The sequence below is a fragment of the Diadema antillarum genome, unplaced genomic scaffold (assembly GCF_040938485.1).
Source record: "Diadema antillarum isolate AM-2024a unplaced genomic scaffold, OU_Dant_1.0 seq00000321_RagTag, whole genome shotgun sequence".
NCBI classification, from domain to species: domain Eukaryota; kingdom Metazoa; phylum Echinodermata; class Echinoidea; order Diadematoida; family Diadematidae; genus Diadema; species Diadema antillarum.
Genome location: NW_027271340.1, coordinates 2,157,893 through 2,183,463, shown reverse-complemented (window position 1 = coordinate 2,183,463; position 25,571 = coordinate 2,157,893). Strand labels below are relative to the sequence as shown.

Here is a 25,571-nt window from a genome sequence, read left to right as displayed (position 1 = left end):
ATCCATTTTTGATGCAGTATCCTTCCTTCATCCAAGCTGCCCATGAGATGCAACACTCGCTGTAAGAAGTCTTTCTGTCAACTCTACTCAGCTCAACACAGCACCGACCATTCAAAGACCATCAAGTCAAGTGGCTCTAACTTGGAGGAACTCCGTGAAAAGTTACTTGAACTGTGAAGCGCAAAGAGCAGCACTCTGCCAAGAAGAAACCAGGAGAGAAACGAAGAAAAGTTTTCCTTGACACCCATTCACTTTCATCTAAAACCATCTCAGAATTTGCTGTCAGCTGTACCAGGGAATCGTTATACAACAGATAATGGCCAGTCCTCAATGGAAAATGCAGGTAAGGCAATTGACGTTGAACTGTGCATCACTTGTCCTTGGAGACTGCTATGAGGGGAATGAAACCTAAATATGCATGTGGACGGAATGAACACAGCAGTCCATTCAAAAGTAATGAACGAATGCAGCTATCTGTTCAAAAGTTATGAACAGTGCCACCTCCAGTGGATGAGAAAAATACAATAGTTTGTGACATCATTATTATTATCATTCATTATGCCAGAAAATGATAATATGTTGAATTTTCTGTACATTTTCTTTAATATCACTATCCTGTGTTGATGTCGCAAACTATTGTGTTTGTGTCTGTGTGTTTCTCTGCTTGGTTCGCATTATCCAGACTGAATTACTATTCTCTGCTATTTATGCTTTAAGATCACCAATTTATTAATTCCCATGCAAATATGTTTGGGTTTTGTTTTTTTGTTTTTTCATCAGTTGTACAGGGTAAACAACATCCATTAGAATTGATTACAAGTAAGGCGTATTGTGTACATGATATATGAACTTTAGAGCAAAATGTCAAATCAAAGAGAAAAGCAAAGGTAAGAATAAAGCATTGATCAATGGTACATCATGCAATTTGTATGGAAACCTTAAAGTACACATACACATTGGTGTGAAACTTATAAAACTTTCAGTTTGGATGACAGCATACTATGCAGTCAGTATAATAATACAGTATGATACTGTAAATCTTTAGGTATACAAGTTTTCCATTATTAGCATTCATTATTGGCTGCCCATGTTGAAATATCTGCTAAATTTTCCTTGGAAGGAAATGACAGACCTGGATATTAATTTTCAGAATTTGGAAAGCAAAAGAGAAGATGATTCAATGAGTTCTGCTATGAGTCAGGTACATCTGTGCTATGTCTGTGCATAAATCTGCTATTGATCTGTATACTGAAGCCCCCATTATGCTGGAATAGCAACCAAACCGAGCAGGTCTACATGTACAGTGTACATTCACAGTGATGTGCAAGTACACCGTAACTATTTGAAGACATCAGTGCTTGCTGCCCACTCCAACCAGCATAAACAAGCATTGTTTCGCGGGCATTGTAATTGACATCTTGGCAACGGCAACCACATTCCGTCATGCGCAGTCCAGAGATGCGTGCACATGTAGGCATGCATGATGCAGACAGATTTGCCTTTGAATTGTTTTTGCGCCGGAGGCAATGTACATGTACATGCAGTGTATGTGTAATATGTGAGGCATGGATTAGTGTTGTCTGAGTCGTGTGCCTGATGTTGTGTTCGTGCACAGTGTCTTGTGATGGGTAGTGCACAAATCCTGAATTTATATTTCATTTCACCAATTCGATAGCAAATTGGAAGAATATTGTTGCAAAGCATTGGCAGTTTACGAATGTACACTGAGAATAAAATGATTTGAGGAGATTCATTCCCTTTGCATGCTACACACATGATACAAAAGAATTTCAAAGATATGCTGCACACTAGAATGTACTCCATACAAGTGTAATGTAGTCACCAGGCTAAGGAGAGAATATTTACCTTCATCATTGCTATGTATTGTTTGTTTTTTTTAAATGTATGATGCTCATTCGAGATGTGTATCTTCTTGATTCTGTTAAATTTCACAATAATCATACATTGTACTTCTGACAAAGAAGACTTATTTAACCCAGTGCACCATGTGTAATATTATACATTTAGATGATATATAGAATGAACAGAAATACAGTGTAATTCCTTTTCACTAGAGTGCTTTATACATTGTAACTTACATTAAATGAACTGAAATCTTATTTCAAAATTTCTGTTTGGAGGTACAGTATGCTCTAAGTTTTGCTATACAAATGCAACCATGCACACTTGTAAGTGTGCACTGTTCCATTTTTAATGCCCGTGATTGTACCAGTGACAAGTTACTAGTAAAGTACAGTTGAACCTCTCTTATCCGGCCTCCCTTTATCTGGATCTCTCTATTATACGGACGCAATCTCGCCATGATTTTTTCCCAATAATTACGGGAGGAAAGGGGGATTCCCAACTCCTTGAGAACTCCTACACAATCACACATGAATTACATATACTTGATACATTTCTTAATAATTATTTAGGTAAATCATCCCAAGAATTTATAAAAGAAAATGATTTCATTCTTGCAAACACGAACCTCTATTTTGGGATCTGTTACTGAGTGTAACAATGAAAAGGTTGCAGTATACACATTACTACATGTGGTACTACAATGGGCTACATCAGTACATGTGTATGTATATGTACATGTATAAAGCATTGAGTCTCCCGTATCCGGCCAAATCCCTTATCCGGATGAGCCCCGGTCCCGACTTGTCCGGATACGAGAGGTTCAACTGTACTGGCAGTGTGTACAGTTTTATAGTTACCATGCTGTCAGCAGACTTCTAACCAGTTTCCCACATCCCAAGAAGTACTTTACATCTCAAATGAGAAATATCTGGAACCATCAGGGAAATGCTTTGAACAGATTTCATGCATAGAGTCCTGATTTGTTTTGTGTCAACACAGAGTTAAAGTGCTCGATCAGACACAACAAGGCAGAGCAGGCTGGGCCCATGCTTTCCTGGAATCCAGTTATGCGAAACTATGTGTACCCAGCTATGCCCCTTTGCACAGCTGAGGAGCTGCCCCGTGCGGGTGTTGAGCACATGTACAATTGTAGGTCTTGATCATGTGTTATTGAATGTCACCAGACAGCTTGTCATCACCAGCTGCTCATCCAGTAATTATCTTTGAGAGGGGAACCAGGGGTTGCTTGTTTTCCAGCATCAGCCCATCTACGCAGGGTTGTATTCCAACCGCCCGCTGCAGCGCAGGCATTGCTGGCACAGTGCTCACAAGATGCACAGTTGTGTAGAAATGATGTGTCATCGTCATGCCGAGTGATGATATTACTCAGCCTCTCTGTGCTTTGTTTACATCATTCAAATGGAACTAGTTGCTAGTCATAGTTCATATTACATTATACATTACAGCAAAGTTTAAATAATCATGTGGTTGTGTATGTGGTGCAGGAATAACAACATGATTAATTGGTTACCTACATTGTAGGTTTTCTTTAAGTACCCCCCCCCCCCCATTCCTCTTGTTTTCTTCTTGATTGGCACACAATACATATTAAAAAATTTGTGTGTGTTTATGTGATATTTTATATTGCCCTATCTTTCCCCGTTTCTGTCCTTGTACTTACTCCACATTCTTTGCCATTCCATGTTATAAAAGTCTAGGAGAATGAAATATTGTGTGTCTGGAATGTACTTTTTGTACACTTACAATGTCTGGATAGTGTTCACAGATGTGTATCGATGCATGCAGTATTCAGTGTTTTGTTTAAATTATGAACTGACATATATTTGGCCATATGTAGCAAATATTGCTTGACGTGATGCAATGAAAACTTGTAGCAAAATTCACTTGCCATGTTTTATCATGTCAAAGAGAATTTGTTTGTGGCTTTCTGTAAATAAAGTATCTACACAGTTACAGTGTATGTACATATACACTGTATATTGCAAACAAGTTTACAAGTGTGTAATGCAAGTAACAAAATGGAACAGTCTTTGATATGACAATTCAAGGCCAGATCAGTGTGTTATCGACAAGATTCCCCCCACCCCCCCCCCCCCCCCCCCCGACAGAAATAGCACATGGTTAGGATTAGATTTGATGAAATTAATGTATACAGCATCAAAAGCCTCCTAGTATTTGCACAATTTGTAGAGTACTTTCTCTTACATGTACAATATGTGGCAACACATTTGAGAAGATTAAAGTTCCTGTTCCATTTAAAATTGACAATTTTTGTAAATTTCCCTTTGTGCAGATTTACCTGCTTCATGATGTACAACTAATTCTCTAATGTAACATACAGTACATGCAGTAATATTCAGTGTTGCCAAGACTTGATGAATGAGGATGTGAATGGATGACACGTTGTTGTTGGTTTTTTTTTTTTCTCTCTCTCTTTCTCTTCACCAGCGCTGCAATTCCCAGGACCATTCCAAACCTTTTTCACCCAATGGGGGCGCCCTCACTTTTCACAGGTCAACGAGCTACCCAGGGACACCCATCAACAATGGGTAAGAACTGTGATAATGAACCTGATATTTTTTGTTTAAATCTTGTAAACTGTTTTGTAGGATATCTTTTATGGAAAGTGTTTCTAGTCGTTTTCATCTCCTGCACAGTGAAGGCAATTTTTCATGAATTTTTTATATAAGATATGTTTAGCAAGGCAACATTTTGTACTGAGACAGTCAGAGACTCCAACCCAAAGCACCTTCTGATCTGGAGATTCTCCCGCCTGAAACCCCTAGCAAACGGGAGACTCCAACTTGATGTGTGCGAAGCGCGAAGTTCCTAGGGTTCTAGATGCTCTCGGTGCTATCTAAGGCTTATTTTTTCAACATACGATAGAAATAAGTAAGAAATCCTTTCAAACGGGAGACAAAGAACCAGGGCGGGAGAAATTAAATCTCAAGCGGGAGAACGGGAGATTTTGCAAAAATGGGTTTTCGGCGGGAGATCTCCCGTCGAAAACGGGAGAGTTGGAGTCTCTGGACAGTGCACTGCCATTATAACGAATACGGTTATAACGAAATTCCGGTTACAACGAAATAAAAATTCAGGCAATGAGGCCGCAACATTAACCGCTCTTTGTTTTTATTCTTTATTTATTTGGTTATAATGTAATTTCGATATAACAAAAGAAAACTGCCGGTCCCAAGGACTTTGTTATAATTGGAGTCCACTGTACAACACATATTTACAATATTAATACCAAATACAGAATATTTGAGGTACTGTATATCAATAATCTGTTGCAAGTATAAAGCTAACTTGTATCCTTAAAGTTTTACATACTTTTTAGTCAGTCTCAGGTAATGCTTTTTTCATTTCTTCTGTTGCCATACAGTTGAATTATTAAACCAAGTCAAAACATTACAAAGAATTACACCACTCCTCTTTCTGTGCCACAGTGTAGACTTCAAGCCTTTTCTAGATATGGATGTCCACGTAACAAAAGGATATTTGTCTTATTATAGAAGGGGATCCCTGTACTCGTTAGTGTAGGTACAGTATGTGTATAAAAAAATGATGTGTTCTTGTGAATAATGTGCATTGTATATTTCAGTACACATATATGGGGGTTAACGTGGTGGTTCACTGCTTTTCAGATATTCTTGTATTATGCTATTTCCTTATTGTGGTGGTTGGTGTTTTGTGTGTGTATGTGTATGTCTGTATATAAGATGTGTCTTTATATTTATGTCTTTTTTTATCATATCAAGATTTATGTGTCTTGATTTCACCAAATGACTTGTTTCATTACCAGCAGAAAGACAAATGTTGCCCCAAGTTGCTTCATGCTTTAATATTGTTCATTGCTTTTCCCAGCATTGCCGCAGTGCCTGTACGAGAAACTGGTATCATTGAAAAAATGCTGGTAAGTCTCCTTCTGCCCATGACATTGCTTTCATTCCTCAGTATTAAAATGTATCACACATTCTGTCGTGTACGCACGTACAATGTAACTCCAGACAGGTACGGTTTCAAAGGGTGAGTGGCAGACTTCAATGTTTTTGCAACAGAAGTGATTTCCACGCTCCTTATCAGGCAGTGTATTTAAAGACGAAGATTCCAGCAGTCCCCTGACCTTTCAGTTAGCCAGGGAAGATCTGAAATCCTGCCAAAGTCAATGTGCTCCCTATCTCCTCATCTTTCCCCATCGATGTGGAAGGCAAAAGAAAAAGAAAAACCTGTCACCTTTTACTGAGAGTTGATGGATCTTTCCTCATGCCCAATTTGTATGACAATACAAAGCTGACTTCCCCATATTTATCGGATTTATTAAGTGAAATGAAAACGAAGTATTGTTTATGTTTTAAAGGGAATGATTGCAATGTGTGTTCCAGGAGGACTGAATTCTAGTGCAAGCCCCATGTAGAGCAGACAGTGTTTGACATTCATTCATTCAGGTGAAATATCAGTTGGACAGGCAAAGTGATACCTTGTGATGTCGTGCATACTGCTCTGTAGAAGGCAAGTTTGTTGTCTATGTTTTACTTCCTCATTTAGTAGCACATTAATATTAAAGGGTAAGTGATATTTGTAGAAGCACAAGACATTGTATCAAAGAGAGTACCTGTCTCATTAAACCTGCACATGGGTACGACTATCTTTAGCTCGGGTTGATTGAGTTGTTCTTGTCCTATCCCCTTCGTGCAGTCCTCCTATGGATTTCTCCAGTGCTGTGACCGCGAGGGGAGACTCTTCTTCCACTATAGCCACTTTGAGGGCCCCATCGAGGCTCTGCACATTGGAGGTAATGTCGCCCCCTAGGAGATTTTGTCTCCTTGCACTCTGAAAATACTTTTAGATGTGATGCACTTTGTAGCAGTGGAAAAAAAAAGTTTTTAAAAAAAGTTCTGCATTGTTTCTGTGCAGTGCAGTGCTGATATTTCATGAGGAGTAAATCTGCACTTTGGGTTTCTCTTTGTACACATGAAACAAATGTGGTATCCACAAATTGAGTGTACATATTTCCTACATTGCCACTTTATTGCTGTTGCATGTATAGAGCAAAAGGTTTTTGATGAATGTGTGACGTATAATTATGTATTATCCTGGGAGATTAGAGTGAAAGAGACACAGTTCAAGTAATCAAAAAAAAAAAGAAGAAGATTGACACCCATTTAAAGTCTTGTTTCAGTGTCTTTTACTCTATTTTGTTGTTTTTTTTTAAACCAAAGCTTGTTTTGTGGCAAGGTACTTGAGCACTTCTGGAGAATGACTTTCTGATAAATTCAAAAATATTGTTAGCTATTAAAGAAGAGTTGTTTATGTCAGTTCCTTTTGCTTATTTTTGTTTCTTGTTGTTGATATTCTTATATGTGGGCTAACATCAAAACCTGTAAAACATGAAAAGTCAGCAAAATGTGATTCAGGCTCATCACGTACTGTAACAGATCTTGACAGAAACAAAACACAAAATGAGGGGGCTCAGTCGGAAGTGGTTTCCTAATATGTAAGACATACTCTTGAAAGACAAGGAAGGAAACAACCCCCACTGAGTGGAAATATTTCAGACAGTGCTTGCAGTCGTGTGTGGGTAGATCATGTGACCGCATTTTGAGGGGAAGCTGGCACAGAAAAGAAACATGATGTAATGATGACAAAGTAGTAGTGCCTAGATCCTCACGTCTGAACTTGCACATCAGTCAATGTGGAGTAGTGTATTATGGTCCAAGATGATGAAAACATAGTATGTATTTGGTAAACAGTGGTCCGTGTTTGTTTACCTACTGGTCATTACACAGGAAGTGGATAGTGTGTAGGTGGTGCGCATGTGTATGTGTGTGTGTGTGTGTGTGTGTGTGAGAAAGAGACTTGTATAACTGCAAACTCTGTCAGAAAGCAGCACATGATACAACCAGCTGTATGGGCTCTGTGGAGTATTTATCACTTGACTAGCTTCATGTCACGACGCAGCTCACGATGTTTGGTTTTATTAGGAGTACTTTCAAGCGCATGTTCTAAATGATTAGCACATATCTCCAAATTAATCTCTGTTGCCACTAATTACTGTATAAGCTGTTATTTTCGCGAGGGTTTAATTTTCATGAATTTCACGAATTTAACAACACGCGAAAATGTCTCCATGCGCTAGGGTAATAGCGCATTTACGTTAGTGTCGGCGTCAGTTCGCGAAAACAACATCTCACGAATATGTCTATGACCTCCTCATTCGCGAAAAAAATCTGTACGCCAAAATAACAGCATATATACAGTATAGGCCTTGCCACAAAGGGTTTCTACAGATACTGTTGTTGGTACTTTTGTCTATGTAATTAACCTGTGGCAATAAACATTCAACTGAGGAGTGGTAGTTTAAGAACTGTTGCTCTTCTGTTTCCAGACCCCGTGGAATTTGAGATGATCAGCGATCGTCGTACAGGGAAGCCCATCGCCAGCAGGATAATGAAGCTACCACCGGGAATGGTGTCCACAGAGATCTTGGGACAAGAGCAGCTCCAGGGGTTGATTGTCACCGAAGCCAAACCGCAGAGCAGCAAAGCAGTGAGTGTTCGTAGAATTGACAGAGTTTCTTTCTTCCGTTCCTCCCTCCTTTCCCCCTCATTCTTCCTTTCTTTTTCTCTTCCTATCGAGATCTCTCCCTCCATTTGGGAGAGTGTATGCATGTGTGTATTAGATATGAGGTGTTGTAAAAAGAATAACTTTTCAAAAGAAGCAATATACACTACGCTCCTGGAAATTGTGCTGTTGTGCACATTTAACCTGTACTGTCCCATACTTGAAAATTGGTGCATCCGCTGGCTTGATATCTTCGTCAGTCGGCGCAGAAGTACTAAAAGTAACCATCACTGAACTTCAAAGGTGATGTCAACTCCTAGACCCCATGGTACTGCTAATGTAAAATATTTTGCAGAGAGGAATTTTCTTTTATTGTGTGCTTCACTGCACGAGCACAAATATCTTTGGGAGACGTGAGGAGTTGTGGATAAAGATGTTCTCAGCCAAGAATACTCACAATCATAAGAAACAAGTGAAGTTCACTAAAATTGACCCAATATGAAAACTTTATCAAGTGAAAATTTCCACAAGTGTATTACCTTAGCATTCATAAGTACAAACGTGTAACTGTAGCATTTATTATTCTTTAGTGAGTTGTCTACCTTTCCATTAAAGGTTTTTGTTTTTATTTGGGGGGTTTCAGGGGATGAAGAATTGCATTGAAGTAGCCTGGCAAAGTTCCAACAAAGTTTGTGGGCTCACAATGCAAAAGGGTCGATATTATGAAAACACGATGTATGAATCATATGTACAAACTTATAGCTGTTTTGGCATGTGTTGTTGTTTTTTCCTTGTATCTATTCAATAATGAAAATTTACAATTGTTGTGTTCATTGACTTTTGAAGTAATTGTGATTTGATTTTCAAGTAAATATGCATCGATGATAAGATAGTAATTCTTCTGTAACTGCTGTTTCTCATCCTAGGCTTCCGGATCTGAACCTTTCGGACAAGTAGCCTATGAAATAAGTGGGGTAAGAGCACTCTGTTTATGTGCATTCATTAGCAGTTGTCAAAATGTTTTCAATAATTTCTTGTTGCATGTGTTTGAGTGCTCTTTTTAAAACGTGCCATACCATACTGTACCCATGCCAGGGGAGCACTTTAACACTCGTAATGAGAACCGAACAGTGCCATACATGTTCAAAAGATCATCGTATCTCCTGATGTGGTCCAAAAGCGCACAGTTCCATACCTGTACCATACCCATACAGAGAGCACTCGAATGCAAACTGGTCCAAAAGCGTATCGTACGGGATATTGACAGGAGATGAGTGCAGGTAACGCATAATACAAAAATTTAAATCCGTGCCTTAGTGATGGGATGTTGGTATGTAATGTACAATGTAAGTGTGCTAAGTGATTGATCCTATTCTTATGCAATGTGTGACCCCTCAGAATCAAGTTCAAAACAGAGCTCAATCTGGTGCAGTAATGGTACGGTACAGTATGGTTCAGTTCACTTTGAGTGCTTGAACATGGCCATTTTTAACCATTCTTGATTAGATATGACACAGTGAGATTCGCTTCAGGGATGCAGGCTTGTGTGAGGATGCATCATCATTAAAAGCCATTGCCTGTCAGTGTGATAACCAATGTAGATTCTGATGTTTTATTTTAGACAGGCGTGAGGTTACAACACTACAAACACCTCCATGATCCATAATGATTGTAAATGCTGCACCACTAAAGAGTGTAAAGTTGGTCATTGAATCTGAATTGTGTACACCTTTGAACACTGCAAGTAGAGCACTTCACACATTGCAACAGGCCCCAGACTGCCCCATGACATCAGGAATTCAAATCTTGAAGATCAAGGATCTCAAAGACTAACCACAGCATTCTATTTTTTAATGGGAAATAACACTTTGCCAGCCTCTGTGGTTTTGTGGCCACATTGCCCCCTCCCCCCTCTTCCAGTAAGCCATGGTGGCAAATACCTTGATACAAGATATCTATTTATAGGCTAGATGGTATAAAATCACTTGGTTAACCGCTGATAGACTTTGGGAGATAAATATTTTATGTACAAAGAATGGTGTAATCATGGTGTTTGCACCAAAACTAGCCCTACACTTTATTCAAGAGGTATGCGATAATATGGTGGCGAAGATTGTAACTCAGCATAAGTTTAGAGAATAGTTTGTTACACTTTTCCTTTTGTTGTTTTTGTGATGAATGAGGGGGGGGGAGATTCGAATGAGATATTTTGGTTAAAGAACATTTTGAGTAAATGACTAATAAAATCTGACAGATTTGCAGAGCAGGTGGAAGGGGGAATAATTTCTGTGATGGCTATTTATGGCACAGCGACATCTCCTTCCTGTTTTTGTGGAGCATGAAAGAGGTCATGAACTTGTAGAGATTCTTTCCACACAGAATATTCTGTTAATAGCCAGGTGATTACGGCAGAAGGTCAGAATGAAGCATGCCTGCCAGCTAATGACGTGTATACAGGGGAAATGTTGAGTGGCACATAAAATTTCCATCAAGCTGCCTGTGATGTGCCAGTTCTTCTTAAAAGCCATCAAAATTATCAGGTCAACTCATTAAATGGGAGGTCTCCGTGTCTTCTGTGTCATACAAACATCTGAAATGGTAGATTTGATGACTTGGAATTTCTACAGTGAATTGGAGAATATGTAGAGTGATTGTGAACCAATGAAGCTACTGCCATATGAGTGAACGAACCATGTGTTGTGTATGGTGTGCGCATAGTACATTGTACATATAGATTTGAATGATTACAAATGAATACATCAACTAGAAAACAGCTTATTTATTTCTTTCTCCTGCTTTCTTTTTTACTCTTCCTCTGGCTGAAAAAAAAAAATGATAACAGGAAAGCTTTTTCCTGATGTACAGCTATGAGGACGTGCCAGAGGGGACTGCCATCAAGAAGGGGGATAAAGTTGCCTTCCTTGTTGCAACAGACAAAAGGTACACCAATGTTAAGCAGCATACATTGTATGTCTGTTATGTCATATGACCACTTACTGGCTGCATATCAATTGACGGTTAGCAAGTATTCAACATATACATTGTATGTAACTCGGTTCTAAGAGCTTGACTGCCAATTGCTTTGATATTCTTTGGATTTCTTTTAGAAGGCCAGGAAAAATAAGGAGGTAGAACAGAGTTGGAACAGAACAAAAATGGTATGATAGAAGTCAAAGTGAATAATGGCAGCCCTCACCAGCTATCCCACAAAAGTAAACCCATTCAGTAGCATCGCTAGTGTTTCAGAAAAGAAACACTGTCCTTTGAAGAGCCGGTGTGGCTCATTGGATAAGGCCTTGGGCCTTCAGTCACTAGATCCCTGGTTCAAGTCCCCTGGCTGCAACATTGTGCCTCCTGCAAGGTACTTTATCTTCATTTGCATAGTCCTTCTGAGGGAACTTTGTAAACTGTTGGTCCCATGGTTGCTTGCTTAGAAATGTCCATTGTTTCATAAATAGCAGCCACATGAAACAAATCAATCTAACTCAATTCAGATATAGAAAAAATATATATCTTTGAAAAGCATGGCAATTGAAGTTGAAGAAAGTCATTGAGCCAATGCGACGATTGATTTGCTCTGATCAGAAATGGCCACATGCAGGCTAGACAGCTGCGACTCCTAGAGTCAGCCCAAGTGCCTCGTTACCAAGGCGTCGTCTGCTCCATGAAGGAATCTTTCGGCTTCATCGAGCGAGCCGATGCTGTCAAAGAGGTAAGTAGGGCCGATCAAAGACTCGCAACCATCAGAAATTTCACATCTTGCATTGAAATATTACTATAAATGTCATTTAGGTATGCCCTGAATGATTCTTGAGTAGATTGAAATGTGAGCAATTATTGCACATGGAAAAGTATTCTCTCTTTCTCTCACACACACATGCACAAACACACAAGTACATTTGTCTGTTCTATACAGTGCACTCCCGTTATAACGAACACGGTTATAACGAAATTCCGGTTACAACGAAATAAAAATTTAGGCCGCAACATTATCGGCTCTATGTATTTTTATTGTTTATTTGTTGGGTTATAACCAAATTTCGATATAACGAAAGAAAACTGTCGGTCCCGAGGACTTTGTTATAATGAGAGTCCACTGTATGTCACTGATCCATCTGCCATAGGGTTGATCTGCTGAAAGATCATGATTTTTCAGCTTTGCTTTTTGACAAACTTGTACACATGAGAACTATTATCAAATTCATAGATTGCCAATGGCAATGTGTGAATGCTGTTCTGTTGTGAAAATTTTGAACGTAAAATCAAGTTGTGTGACTGCATGAAACCCTGTTTGTCTCCCAACAGATATTCTTCCACTACAGTGAGTTCACCGGTGACATCAGCGACCTGATCCTGGGGGATGATGTGGACTTTGAGATTGGAACTCGTAACGTAAGTCAGATGCCGAGCAGTTGGGTCAGCTGCCTTTAAGCCCCCTCATCAAATGCAATGAATTCTACCCTTCGTGCTCATTGCTGTAACTCTCACAGGCCTTAGAAATGAGTATACTCTTCCAAATATACATCAACAAACTCAGCATAGACTATGTGTGAAAAAGAATGGATGGTGTGCTGTTTTAAAGTTGGTTGATGCATTGTGAAATGAATTGTACTGCAAAAAAATAGTTATTCTCTGCAAGAACTCCCATATATGAAAGCAGTCAACATGAGTGGCCTTTCGTGGAAAATCTTCTCATTACTTAGCCAACTTTGTCTGTGGATGTCAGGTTGCTTTAAAGGGACTTGTCAAATTGTTATCAATGTTGCCATTCCTTTGCTTTGGAATTGAAGTTTGAGATGCCTTTTCAATTTCAGTCTTTTTCCTTCTCATTTTACTGTTTTTGGGAACATCTCAGTTTCCCCAAAGAAAAATTTGTAATATATGAGGTGTGAAACGTATTTCTGTTATATTATGATAACCAGCTACATCATCATTATTTGTTTTGTTTTGTTTTTTGTTTGTTAATATGCGCTAGTGATCCTTTTTCTTGTGTAAGTCTCTTTTGTGGTTTGTTAATTTCTTTTCCTTTTTCATTCAATGTAACAAAACATCAAATTATACGGCTTGTTGACAGGACAAGGAGGTTGCCACTAAGATCAAGAAGCTGCCTGCAGGAACAGTCATCTTTGAGGATGTGAGTCCTGAGACGTACAAGGGAGTCATTACCAAGGTCATTCCTCGCTTCACCAACAAGAAGACGACGGAACCATTCCCCGGAAAGGTGGTCTACAGCACCCAAGATGGAGGGTGAGAAAACCTCACATCATTTCTTCTTCTCCTCTTTTTTCTCTTCTCCCTTGTCATCATTTTTCTTCTTCCTCAGTAGTTGCGGTCACACAACTCAAAAGTGTGTATACTCTCCTTCCCGATAGCTTCCAGAAGTTTTGAGTACGTAGTCACACTACCAACAAAACTACACATAGTTCGAGTGATGCGAAGCTACCCATTGTTTTGGTCTCAAACACGGGGCAAAAACCATGCGCCCTCCTTGAAAGATGCAAATGAGCAACAACTTGCAGCATAATGCGCAGTTTGCCTAAACAACATGACATGAATCTAAACACATGAAATGAACTTCTTGAAGTTTAAGCCGTGCGAAGTCTCACTACACAAAACTAGGCATACTTTTACGAGAAATGAGAGACTTCTCAAGTGCATGCAGGGAGTTTTGAAGAAAGATTCGCTGGTAACTTCTCGTGAAGTTTGTGGTCACACTGCCCAAACTATGCAAAGCAAAATAGCGGGTAGTGAAACTATGCATAGTTTATGCACAAATTACATGGGAAGTTGTGAGGCGATGACATCATCAACTAACAATTTGCGTATTCATATTGACTGTTCAAAAACTGTTTTATGAAATTTAGCTAAACTTCACAATTTCATAACTTTCCTAATTTTATCTGATTTTGATCAGATTTTCACTGTTGTGTTTGTAAAATGTTACACTTTCTCTCAGACTTTTTGCTTGTACAGAATTTCCCTTGAAGTTGTTGAAAGAGGAGGATAAACAAAACTCTAGAAAATGCAGAGATTTTAGGTCTCGCTTAAGAGAATCAAATTGTAATCATTACCTCTGTCTCTTTATTTGTGGTCTTAAATTGTTGTCCACCACAATTTGCCCCTCTCAGGAAGCGAGAGCTCTCGTTTGGCGACAAGGACACCCTGCGTTCGTACACTTTCCTGATGGGAGACATGGTGGACTTTCACATCGCCACTGACCGACGGGACCACCTCCAGCGGGCCACCAACATCGCCCTCCTGGAGTGCACCTTTGAGTGCGGCAGCGAGACTCGCGAAACGGTGAGACTCTCTTTAGTCATGATAGTAGTGATGCGCATGCTCTGTAACATTCAAATCTGTGACGAAATTTTGATGGAAAATGTTTTTTCACATCATTGTGTTTGATTTTGAATTACTCACACACAAATAAAAAGGAGGCATCTTTTTATTGTTCCAAATAGCTTTGCACAAAAATTGCCTATGATAGTACTTTTGTTTTATGGACAGCAATGCAAAGAGAGCAATGAATGAATTAAGGAGGAAAAAGATCAAAACTATAGAAGTGTTGAGAAAGTCATAACCCTTCCCCACTTATGTAAATTACTAAAAAGCTGTTTTGATAATATCTAGAAACATGGTGTTTGCATCGTGCTGTTATGTTGTGCAAAATGAGGTACTTATTCTTGAATGTGTTTGATAACTTCCTGTTCAAGTGAGAAAAGACGTCACTGTCACAAAATAAGCAAAAGGGGCTTTAGAACAAATATGTTTTCTTCTATTATTTCTCTACACCCCTCCCCCCCCAAAAAAAAAAATGAAGTACTGTGTGCTCCTGATATAACGAACACTGTTATAACATAATTTTGTTACAATGAAGTAAAAGTTCAGGTCCCTTAATTGATATGCGTATATCTTTATTTGTTCTGCTGTGATGAAATTATATAAAATTTTATTTCATATTGAGAAAAAACTTCCGGTCCGGAGGACTTCATTATAATGAAAGTTGCCAGTAACAAATCGTTTGTAGATAAACAAATAAAATGATAATGATAGCAAGAAAAGAAATATGAAATGTCAACCAGTGAAAAAAAGAATATTTAACATTCTCAGAAAGTAAAAGAATTATTTTCTGTCTCATTGCTATAAGTAGAAAGTCAAGCAGCTGTTTTAGAGTCATATATCTTGTGTGTGGATGTTTCATGTAGACTCATGTAGCAGACTTTTCTTTCGATTTGTTATATTCAGGGCACAGTAGCAGCTGTGAAGGATGGATTTGGCTTCATAAAGTGTGCTTGCAGGGAGGCCAGGATGTTTTTTCACTTCAGTGAGATGCTAAAAGCTGTAAGTCTCACAAGCACACTGGCACATGATTGACTGAAATAGATAGTATCTTTCAATCAGCAATGTATTGTGATATTCAGAGTTCTCAAGTATGTGGCTTTTTTAACAGTCATTCAAAAGCATAAGAGATTAAGAGGCTTTTCTTATGTCTGCTGTTGTTTGATGCAATCGGAAAAATTGATTTAGTCTGCACAAAATCCCCCAAAAATGTACAAAAATCTGCCATTTCAGGGAGAAATGTGTTGCTGTTTTAGGAACCAGTTTAAATCTTAAGTAGCAATTAAAAGACCTTGCGAAATTCTGCAGTGAAAAACAGGGCTCAAATGGAAGAAAGCTTTACCCTACCATGTCAAATTTTAGCAACGAATATTAAGAATTATGATGTAAAAGTTTCAGCACAAAACCACCACCACCAAAAAAGAAAAAAGAAGTTCCCTTACATGATGCATTACTTCAAGATGAAGTTAAACACTCTTGAATGAAAATATGTTTGGATTTATATGTGGTATGACTGCCAGTTGTTTGATGACAATTAGTAAACAGATTGGAGCAATGCATAAAACCATAGTCAGAATTTACAAATGCTGTCTGCATTTTTTTCCTTTTCTTTTGATAGGGTGATATATGTGTCTCTGACGAGGTGGAATTCTCAGTTATACCAGTAAGTATTCTCTCTGTTTTCAGCCCTCACAAACTTATCATTGTGTTTTGTCTTGGCTTGGATGCTAGGGGGAATAGATGTTGCAATAGAGAAGCATTTTCTCCTAATCAAGCACTTGTTTTGAATTCTGACAAAATTACAACCCTGTCATGTGTTTCATTTTATGTGACATGTGAGAGAGCTTTTGCTTGTTGTCATGGCAGACAGATACTCTGTTTTGTGAAACCATCAGAAACCAAGAATTCATTTGACTAAAACTGAATTTGTTCCATAAATTGTCATCAGTTTGTTCTTTTTTTAATAGACTTATATTCAATGTTCACTTTGGGGTCAATGGTGTACCATTGCAGATTTCAAGAGTCACTGTTCGTAGATGCAAAAGTTTAAACGCTTCTGCTATATGAATTTCAAGAGTCTGGTGATTTCACCAGAGGTTAACAACGGATCATACTTGCACTTTACAAATGAATTTAAACATAATGATTGTCGCTGTCATTGTCACAGTTTTGACATGAAAATTCCGTGGCATCTTAAAATCATCGTTTTCAATGAATGGCTTCTACTCATGCACCTTGTATGCTTGTGCTGTATGGATATTTCTGCATCTAAAATGTGATAGTTGCTGTGCAGTCCTCCGTTAAGATGTTACCCTATCATCATGATGAGAGATGATGCTAGAATGGCATCCTGTATTTCTTGGCTTGCCATGCTGGACATGCTAATATGATTGTGTCATTTCTTTGTTGTTCACCACCGCAGGACCCAACATCACCACAGCGTCAGATCGCCATCCGCATCAAGCGTCTGCCGAAGGGAACCGTGACGTTTGAGAACATCCTCCCCGACCGCATCCAGGGTTTGGTGGACAAAGTGCCTGCCACTCTGGTGAGTTTACCATCACAAGCTTTTAATTTCAAGACCTTTCAAAGAGGAAACTAACGATTGAAGAAATGAACACACGCCTTGTATGACACCTATATGTACATGTAGGTATTTAGTGTGAAAGTGGACTTGCAAAATATTTTTCTTTTTGGTCCAGCAAGTTGATATCTTCAAGTTATCATATTTTATTTGCACACACTCTTCTGCAGATGCGAAGGGTCAGTGTGTGTGATGTCATTGTTTACTGGTACTATAGGCTATTGAGAACATTTCAGCCTAAATTTCACATTGTCTTTTCAGTCTAAAAGCCTGTGAATGTGCATTTCTTAGCAGTGAAGTTGTATTGTATGAGCATCCCAAAATATGTGAAAGGCCAAACTCTTAGATCTTCTCAATGCTCATAGCAAAGTGTGGACCCAATGACATCCACTAAATGGGTGTGCTGTGGACTGACTCTTGTCATAGGAATGGCGAGGCTGGCTATTGTCCTATAAATGGCTAGACTGGCTATTGTCCTATGATGATCCCAGTGTCAATTGTCTATTGTGTTCACCCTTGGGGCAAGTGCCCTAAAGATAGCAGTAATGAGAGTAAAATGAGGCCAGTGACAAATTATAGGCCAATTTGAATGGTTAACTTCCTGACATTGTACTACAATGACCACATCCTGTGGGTCAAGAAAGACCAGGAAACGAACATTCTTATATACACTATTTAACAACTAGTCAACTTACAAATGAGGTTGCATTTATATCTTTCAGAATGTTCCAGCTCAGTGTCTCATTTTCATGCGCAGTGTGGGTACAGTGCTTTATCTTTCTTTGACATTATACGATCAGTAACCATGACACAACTACCAGTTGTCTTTAATAGAGAGCATGTAAAGGAAATTATGAGGCAATGTGAGAGAGAACATGGACAACATACTGATACTCCTGGTGTAGATAAATTATTTCTAGTTGTGATAGTTATTCTTGCCTCTAAAAAATTGAAAAACTTTGTTCATGTTTTTTTCGGTTCGCAGTATGGACGTAGTCCTGGCAAGAACCGGGACAAGGAGTTAGACCTTGGTTGCATCACCTACGGTCAGAATGGCAGCCGCATCAACATCGCATTTCACGCCAAGGACACCGAAGTCAAAGTACCCCCAGCCATCGGGGACCTGGTAAGTCATGCTTCTGATCTCAGAAGCTTTGTTCAGTTTTATCTGGAGCAGACTGTCCAAAAGCTGATGATATCAGAGTCAAGAATAAGGTAATGAGTTGTGTCCCCTTTAACCCCTGCTGTGCTTATTTACCAGTCAACATACTGTAAAACCAGAAATTTGCGCAAATTTTGTGAGGAGCCAAGATTCGTGAAATTTAAATGGACATGAAAAATCTTGTCTATGCTGTCTGCATTTAATTGCCAGTAGCAGTTCACAAAATTTCATGCCACAAATATTTCTGGTTCTACCGTATCTGCTGGTTTTGCCATTTCTGCTGACTTTCTTTCTTCACCTGTCGGTACAGATATACAGCAACTAACTGTCAATAAGTTGGAGGTGTAAAAAATCTTGTTGTCCTTATTTCATCCCTATGGCCATTGTGTGAGATTGTGGCATTGTTCCTTTTGAATGAGTTGTCCAACTAATTTTGATTGTCAAGTTTGTTTTGGCTGTTGCAGTGATTGCAATGACAATAATGATGAATGACATTTATAAAACTCCTGGTACAGAACTTTGTAAGTGCTTTACAAAAGATACATAGAAAGATACATTCATGTAAACTTAACAATAAATTTTATTATACAGTGCAATAAATATGTAAATAAGTCAGAATGCACTCATAACAATGCTATTAAAAACAAGCATAAGAAAAGTCTTAATTACATACTACAAATACCTTAAAGAGGAGATGTACAGTAAGTGCAATTTTCTGTGAGAAATGGATCCCAGTGGTAATCCAAATCCTACTCTGCCTCTACATCAGGTGGAGTTCAACATCGCCGAGATAAAGAAGGACGGGTCCCGTATGGCCGTGAACGTGGTGGTCCTGAATCGCAGCGGCGATTCACGTAAGATGGGCGTGGTCTCTGTCATGAAGGAGAACTTTGGTTTCATCGAGAGCGACAAGAGAGACAAGGAAATCTTCTTCCATTTCAGGTCGGAATCAAGCAGCTTTCTGCTTGCTGCTTCTAAGGCAAACTTTTGACTTCTCAAGAATGTTTGCACAAGTGATAATTGATGGACTAGAAACATCACTGTAAAGCTTATTAGTGATGCAAGCATCCAATTCTAAAACTCTGTTTAAGATTATGACTCTGTTTGGAAAATTATTGGTGAAAATGTGTTAACAGCTCTTGATCACAAAGCTTTGCATCAGAGTGGCAAGTTATAATGATACAACATAGCACCATTGGTGCTTTATGTAATGAATATTGACCTTATGCATTGCTTTATTTTTGGAATGCAATCGATTGAGTTTAACCATGCACAGATATTGATACCATTTACTGACTCTTGCTTGTCACATGGGGGAAACAATGAGAGATCGGCATCATTCGCCTGTTTTCTGATGTGGTATGTGGGTGGACCACTTCTGTGGGTTAGCACCCTATTCTTTCCGAGATGGTAAATTAGGATCTTTTACATGAGTGAGTTGTGACTCCTTCACACACAGGTCTTCCATTTAATGTCCTCTGTCAGAGCGACAGAGTGTTTTTGCCTCCTACTAGAGGGGATGGCATGATTACACACAACATTCCTCAGCTAGACTCAATGGGAATCAAAACCTTAGCCATTGATTGCATGGTAGACATGCTACCATCTGAGCCACATCACCGCCCATACTAAGATGCCATATGAAGAAGAAACTTTTGATACGGAGTTAATATCACACATACACATTTACAATTGAAATCTCTTGACTGACAACACACCAGGAGGAATGTGGGAACTACTGTATATGCCATATATTTAGCGAGTCTAAATTTTCGCGAATTGCGACATCCCGACGATTTCGCGAGTGGTTAAATTCGTGATCGTGGATTCTGTACTGAACGGAGGAAAGTATATGCGTACGTCACATTCATATAAACTGATCGGAGTCAATATTTTCGTGTGTCTTTGATTTCGCGAATAGCACCTGACTCGCGAAATTCGCGAAAATAAAAACCTCATGAAATATTCAGCATATACAGTATTGATGCATACAAGTATGCCTGCAGGCTGTAATCAATGTTGACATCAACATCACTGTCATTATTCTCAGTATACACTATGAAAGTATGCGGTAATTGAAATGTATAAAGTTCTGCCTCACTTCATATTCAGGGGCATTAAATGTGAGATCAAGAGAAATATTTGTGAAGAGACATTTGTTTCCTTTGCTTTCAGTGAATACCATGGCAACCTGAATGACCTGGATGTAGGCAATGAGGTCTCTTACTCTATTGTTCGTAAAGGCTCCAAACTGAGCGCAGAAGAAGTCAAGAAACAGCCAGCTGGCTCCATCCCACCCAAGGTAAGTTGCTACATTCATCCTTTCTCTTGAAGTCATGGAATAATGAACTCAATGAAGTTCTTTGTTATTTTTTCTGCAAATAAATAAATAAATACAAAAATATGAATAAGTACAGTGTAAAACTAAATAAAGAATTGTTCGTATTCATCTGTTACTAGTGGATGGGATTGACTTTTGTAAAACATTTTCACGAGGTGGCTGCCCAGCTTTTCATTGACCAAAGTCTTTTTTGCAAATTGATTCTGATGTCTTTTGAATTTGAAGATTCTGTTTGAAAATCAACTTGAATGAGATTTCAAGGTTCATTATTTAGGTCATGATACTGCCCCCCTGAAGAAATGAGAAATATAGTCTTTTAATGAGAACTCCGCAGAGACGTAATGTAAGATATTTGCAGGCAATGGCTCTAGTGTGTTATACTTTTAGACATCGTGAGAGGAATACTTCTCCACTATGTGTGGTTCTGTCTGGGAGTAATTCTTGTATGCCTTCACTCGGGAGGGCACTGGAGGCATTTTATGTTGAGGCTGTCCGTCCCTCCATCTGTCTGTCCTACATCCTGTTATCACAATTTAATGAAACATTTCTTGATTCTCACAGTAAGAATAGGAAATGATGGCCGAAAAGACAATGATCCACTAAAGCTCATGATAGGGTGCCTGAATTTCTCTGCAGGAGGTCAAACAGGGACAGTACAATGGCACCGTCATCCGTCCACTGCGCAATGTTGACCCACACCAAGAAGAGTACACCGGACTGATAGCTTGCAATAGTGAAGGTAGCCTCTTATTTCTTTTTCTTTCTTTCTTTTTTCTTCTTTTTTCTTTTTGAGGGGGGGGGGGGGCTCTTTGGTACTCTAGGACAAATGGGGCCAAACATTTCACCAAAAGTTGCAGTATTCTTTGGGACTTTTTATTTGGCACATTTGCTGACAAATTTAAATTTGCTTGTTTACTATATCTTTCGTCTTATATGCCAAAAATGATTAATTCACAATTTAAGAATGTCGGCAGCAGAATAAGAAATTATGCTATTCTCTCTTCAAGAAGCACAGTTAGTGATTTCCAGTCATGTTATGTTATATGCTTGCACTTTCATAGTAAGCATTGCATGTGGCATGGAGATGCTACACCATATACATAATCAATTATAGAACGTCACATAGTAACCATGATCGGATGTGCTCTAAGATTGCAATACTTCCGGCATACCTTTTTAGTAATATTTTGTTACCCAACTGAAATCATGTTATCACACCATTATTGTACTTGTTTCTTGTGTATATGTCTACATTTTGGAGCAAAAATGGACAGTTTCTGCAGTCATTTGGAAACTACATTTTACCTTTAACTCCCCTTTTCTCCCCCCCCCCCCCCCTCCCCCCACCCAATATTTGTTGTTGTCCAGATGGCAGCTCCACCACCACCTATCCATACTCCATCACCAGCCTGCTCAACAAACATGAGTTCCTGCAGAAATCTGACAACGTGTGCTTCCAGCTCTGCACCTGGCCAGACTCAGACCAGGTCTGGGCCTGCAACGTCGCTGCCATCCGCAACATTCAGAGGACCAAAGTAGACTCCATTAAGGGACAGGTGAGGCTGAAAAAAAAAATACTAAGCAAGAAAATAAACATCTATTGCAACTGAATGACAAATTACCCTTCATTTATTTTAATAAGCAGCGACCATCAGTGTTTTAGTAGTAGCCATGATAAATATCATGGGCATACGTACTTGGGGTGGAGGAGAACCAACGATCTCCTGATTACTTGACAGGCATTGTATCCACTAGACTGCCGAGCTCCCGCCCAATAGCCAGTGGTGGTTCTGATTCCTCGTAGCAACGGGTACTGTGTATTTATTCAATTCATTTATTTATCTAGATTTCTTTTTCGTCAAAGTGTGTTTAGCCAATCGGTTGCAATGAAAACAAATTGTCGCAGGAATTCATTAATTTGAATGAACAAACATATTCTTGCTCCCCTTCTTGGTAGTTCTGTTTTGTTTTATCACCATTACATATTGATATATGATTACTTACCCATCGCATATTCACATGAATGACAAATCAAATACTGTATATGCCCTGTATTTAGCGAGTCTAGATTTTCACGAATTTGGATTCCCGACCATTTCGCAAGTGGTTAAATTCGCGATCGAGGAGTACAGTACTTTCAAGTGTGCATGTCACATTCCTGTCAGGATCAGGGCCAATATTTTTACATGTCTTTAAATTCCCAAATAGTACCTGACTCATGAAATTTGCAAATATAAAAACCTCAGGAAATATTCGGCATATACAGTAGTTCACCTCACTGCATATAGAACATGCCATCTCTCGCCTCGGGTGTAGTCTTATACCGTCCACTATCTGACATCACTCCACCTTATGAATGATGCGTTGAATTGCAGTACGGCTTCCTGGATTACGACATCGGGGACGGCAAGAAGCTTTTCTTCCACATGAGCGAGGTGACCTGCGGAGAGGTGCGCTGCGGCGACGAGGTGGAATTCGTCCTCATCACCAACCAAAGAACCAACCGCCAAAGTGCCGTCAACGTTTGCAAAGTCGCGTGAGTTGGACAGAGAATAGATTTTTGCACCCTACCAAAATGCCCCACGTTGTCTATGTTCGGGAAGAGTAGAGCTATGTCATGGCTCGACACTAACTTTTTTGTTTGGTGGCCCGATGGGGTCACCAAAATCCTAAATTTCAAATTTTTGGTGGCCCGAGAGAAAAATTTGGTGTCCCGAAAAAAACAACAATAAAAAACATTAAAAAGTCCTTTTTTTAAATGAGTCAAATATTTAAGTTTTATGATAGTAAGAATTAGAAGTTGGACAAAACTATCTACTCATAAATAAACTTCAACAAACTTGCAACACTCACTCTCAGGCACTCATTCAGTCCTTTTCATCCATTCTTTAAACAAATTTAACTGCTAATTTCCGGCGCAAAAAGTAACAAATTTATTGACATACTTTTCAAAAAATTTTGGTGGCCCGAGGCGGGCCACCAAATTTGCCCTTTTTTGAAATTTGGTGGCCCGACTTTCATTTTTGGTGGCCCTGGGCCACTGGGCCACCGTTAGTGTCGAGCCCTGGCTATGTGTATACGCTTAATAGAAACATTTGAGATGTCCAGACTGGTGGTAGTGTTTTTGTGTGTGTAGTGTCAAGTTAATAATAATTTTCCTACATTATTTCAGTCCAACCCTCAACTGTTGAAAAACCAAGAATGTCCAGTGGTAATATAACTTACAAGGGAGGATGGACATAAGAAGGTGATTATTTGCATGAAGTGATTGTGGCAAAAGATCAAGGAAGAATAGAGGTAAATTAGCAATTCCTTGGATGATATAATGGGTTACAATTCAAGGTCAAATTTCACTGGAATTTGGGATAGAATTGTCTCCAGCTAAGAAAATCTAGGCAGAAGCCTTCCAGTTTACTGCATGCTGCAGTTGAGTTGCCCTTACTAGCTTGTAAATGTGGTATATACAGTGTATGATTATAAGACCAGAGGTTATGCAATTGTCTGTGCCTTGTGGAATTGATATATTTAAAATCACGCCAGAACTTTATCCACTTTTTTTTTGTGTGTGTATGAATGGCATGTTTTTAGGAGCACCCCAAGACCTGAACGCCTGAGTCGCCTGAAGAGCATCCACAGTGACGAGAAGGGACTCCGGCTGATTGTCCTCCGCCAGCCAGTCGGGCCCAAGAGCGCAGAGTTTGGATTCATGCTCAAGCGCTAAAGTGACCTTTTGACCTTTGCTCGGCGTTCGTCAACATCCGACAGGGGAGCTCGGCTATATTGGCTCTTCAATTCACTCCAAGCATCTCAATCTTTGTTTCTCTGTCGCTCTTTTACAGTATTTGTCTTTCTATCTATCTGTCCATCTATCTATTATTCTATCTTTTTCTGTGCTATCTGTCATGTATTTTCATGGTTCAAGTTGCACCATAATGAAAAAGCATTGTTGTTGTTATTTCATACCTTTGATGATTTCAATCATTAATTTGTTCCTATTCTTTATTAAGTTGTTTGTTGTTTTTTTTCAAGAGTTTTTTCAGTTATTATGCTTTGTTTCTGTAGAATAGAAATAAATAAATCTTTTTGAATGTAGTTATAAGGTGTTTCTGATGAAAAGGTACAAACTATACAAGAAATTGAATGAATTTCATTCAGCTGATCACTTGTTTTGCCTAAGAAGAAAAGAAATGATCGGCTTGCAACAGGAAATGTGGCTGCATATCACACATGAATATATCAGTGTATAGCCACACAATCTATGTGTAAATGAGTTTTGAGGATAGGGTAAAATGTTTTTTGACTAATGATTCTCCTCCTGAATGGATACTGCACAAAAGTATTTTGTACAAAATGATCTCTGTGAAGACTGCGTCACCATGGAGTGTGATCTATGTCTCTGATTTCTGTCTCAAAGCGACAACGATTGGAGAGTTATCGACCTTTTCTGTAAACAAAGTCTGTGGTACTAGCATGAAGGGGCTCACGAACTAAACTCGCCATTAAGCGCAAAAATGACAACACCGTCAAATATGCCTACCTCCTTGCCAAGAGTCGAATGGTGCATATATTGTATACGTGCTTTCGGTGACGCCGGCCAAATGGAAGCGTCTACCTTCCTCCTGCAGACAGGCTGAGTGCGAACTGAGCATTCCGTTGCGACGGAGTCGTGCTTTCGTGCCGCATCGGAGCAAAGC

General features: G+C 39.1%; 1 protein-coding gene across 1 annotated transcript; it reads left to right on the top strand.

Annotated features, from left to right (window-relative positions):
* Positions 1–24,674, top strand: LOC139730568 (cold shock domain-containing protein E1-like). Its single transcript, XM_071641420.1, has 21 exons — positions 1–343; positions 4,336–4,436; positions 5,755–5,803; positions 6,586–6,682; positions 8,276–8,436; positions 9,378–9,425; positions 11,294–11,391; positions 12,037–12,163; positions 12,757–12,843; positions 13,526–13,698; positions 14,580–14,751; positions 15,697–15,792; positions 16,409–16,453; positions 17,213–17,338; positions 18,360–18,500; positions 19,306–19,478; positions 20,712–20,838; positions 21,514–21,616; positions 22,246–22,433; positions 23,253–23,413; positions 24,466–24,674. The coding sequence occupies exons 1-21, from the start codon at positions 317–319 to the stop codon at positions 24,596–24,598; spliced, it is 2,433 nt and encodes an 810-aa protein (XP_071497521.1). The 5' UTR covers positions 1–316; the 3' UTR covers positions 24,599–24,674.
* The last annotated feature ends 897 nt before the right edge of the window (positions 24,675–25,571 follow it).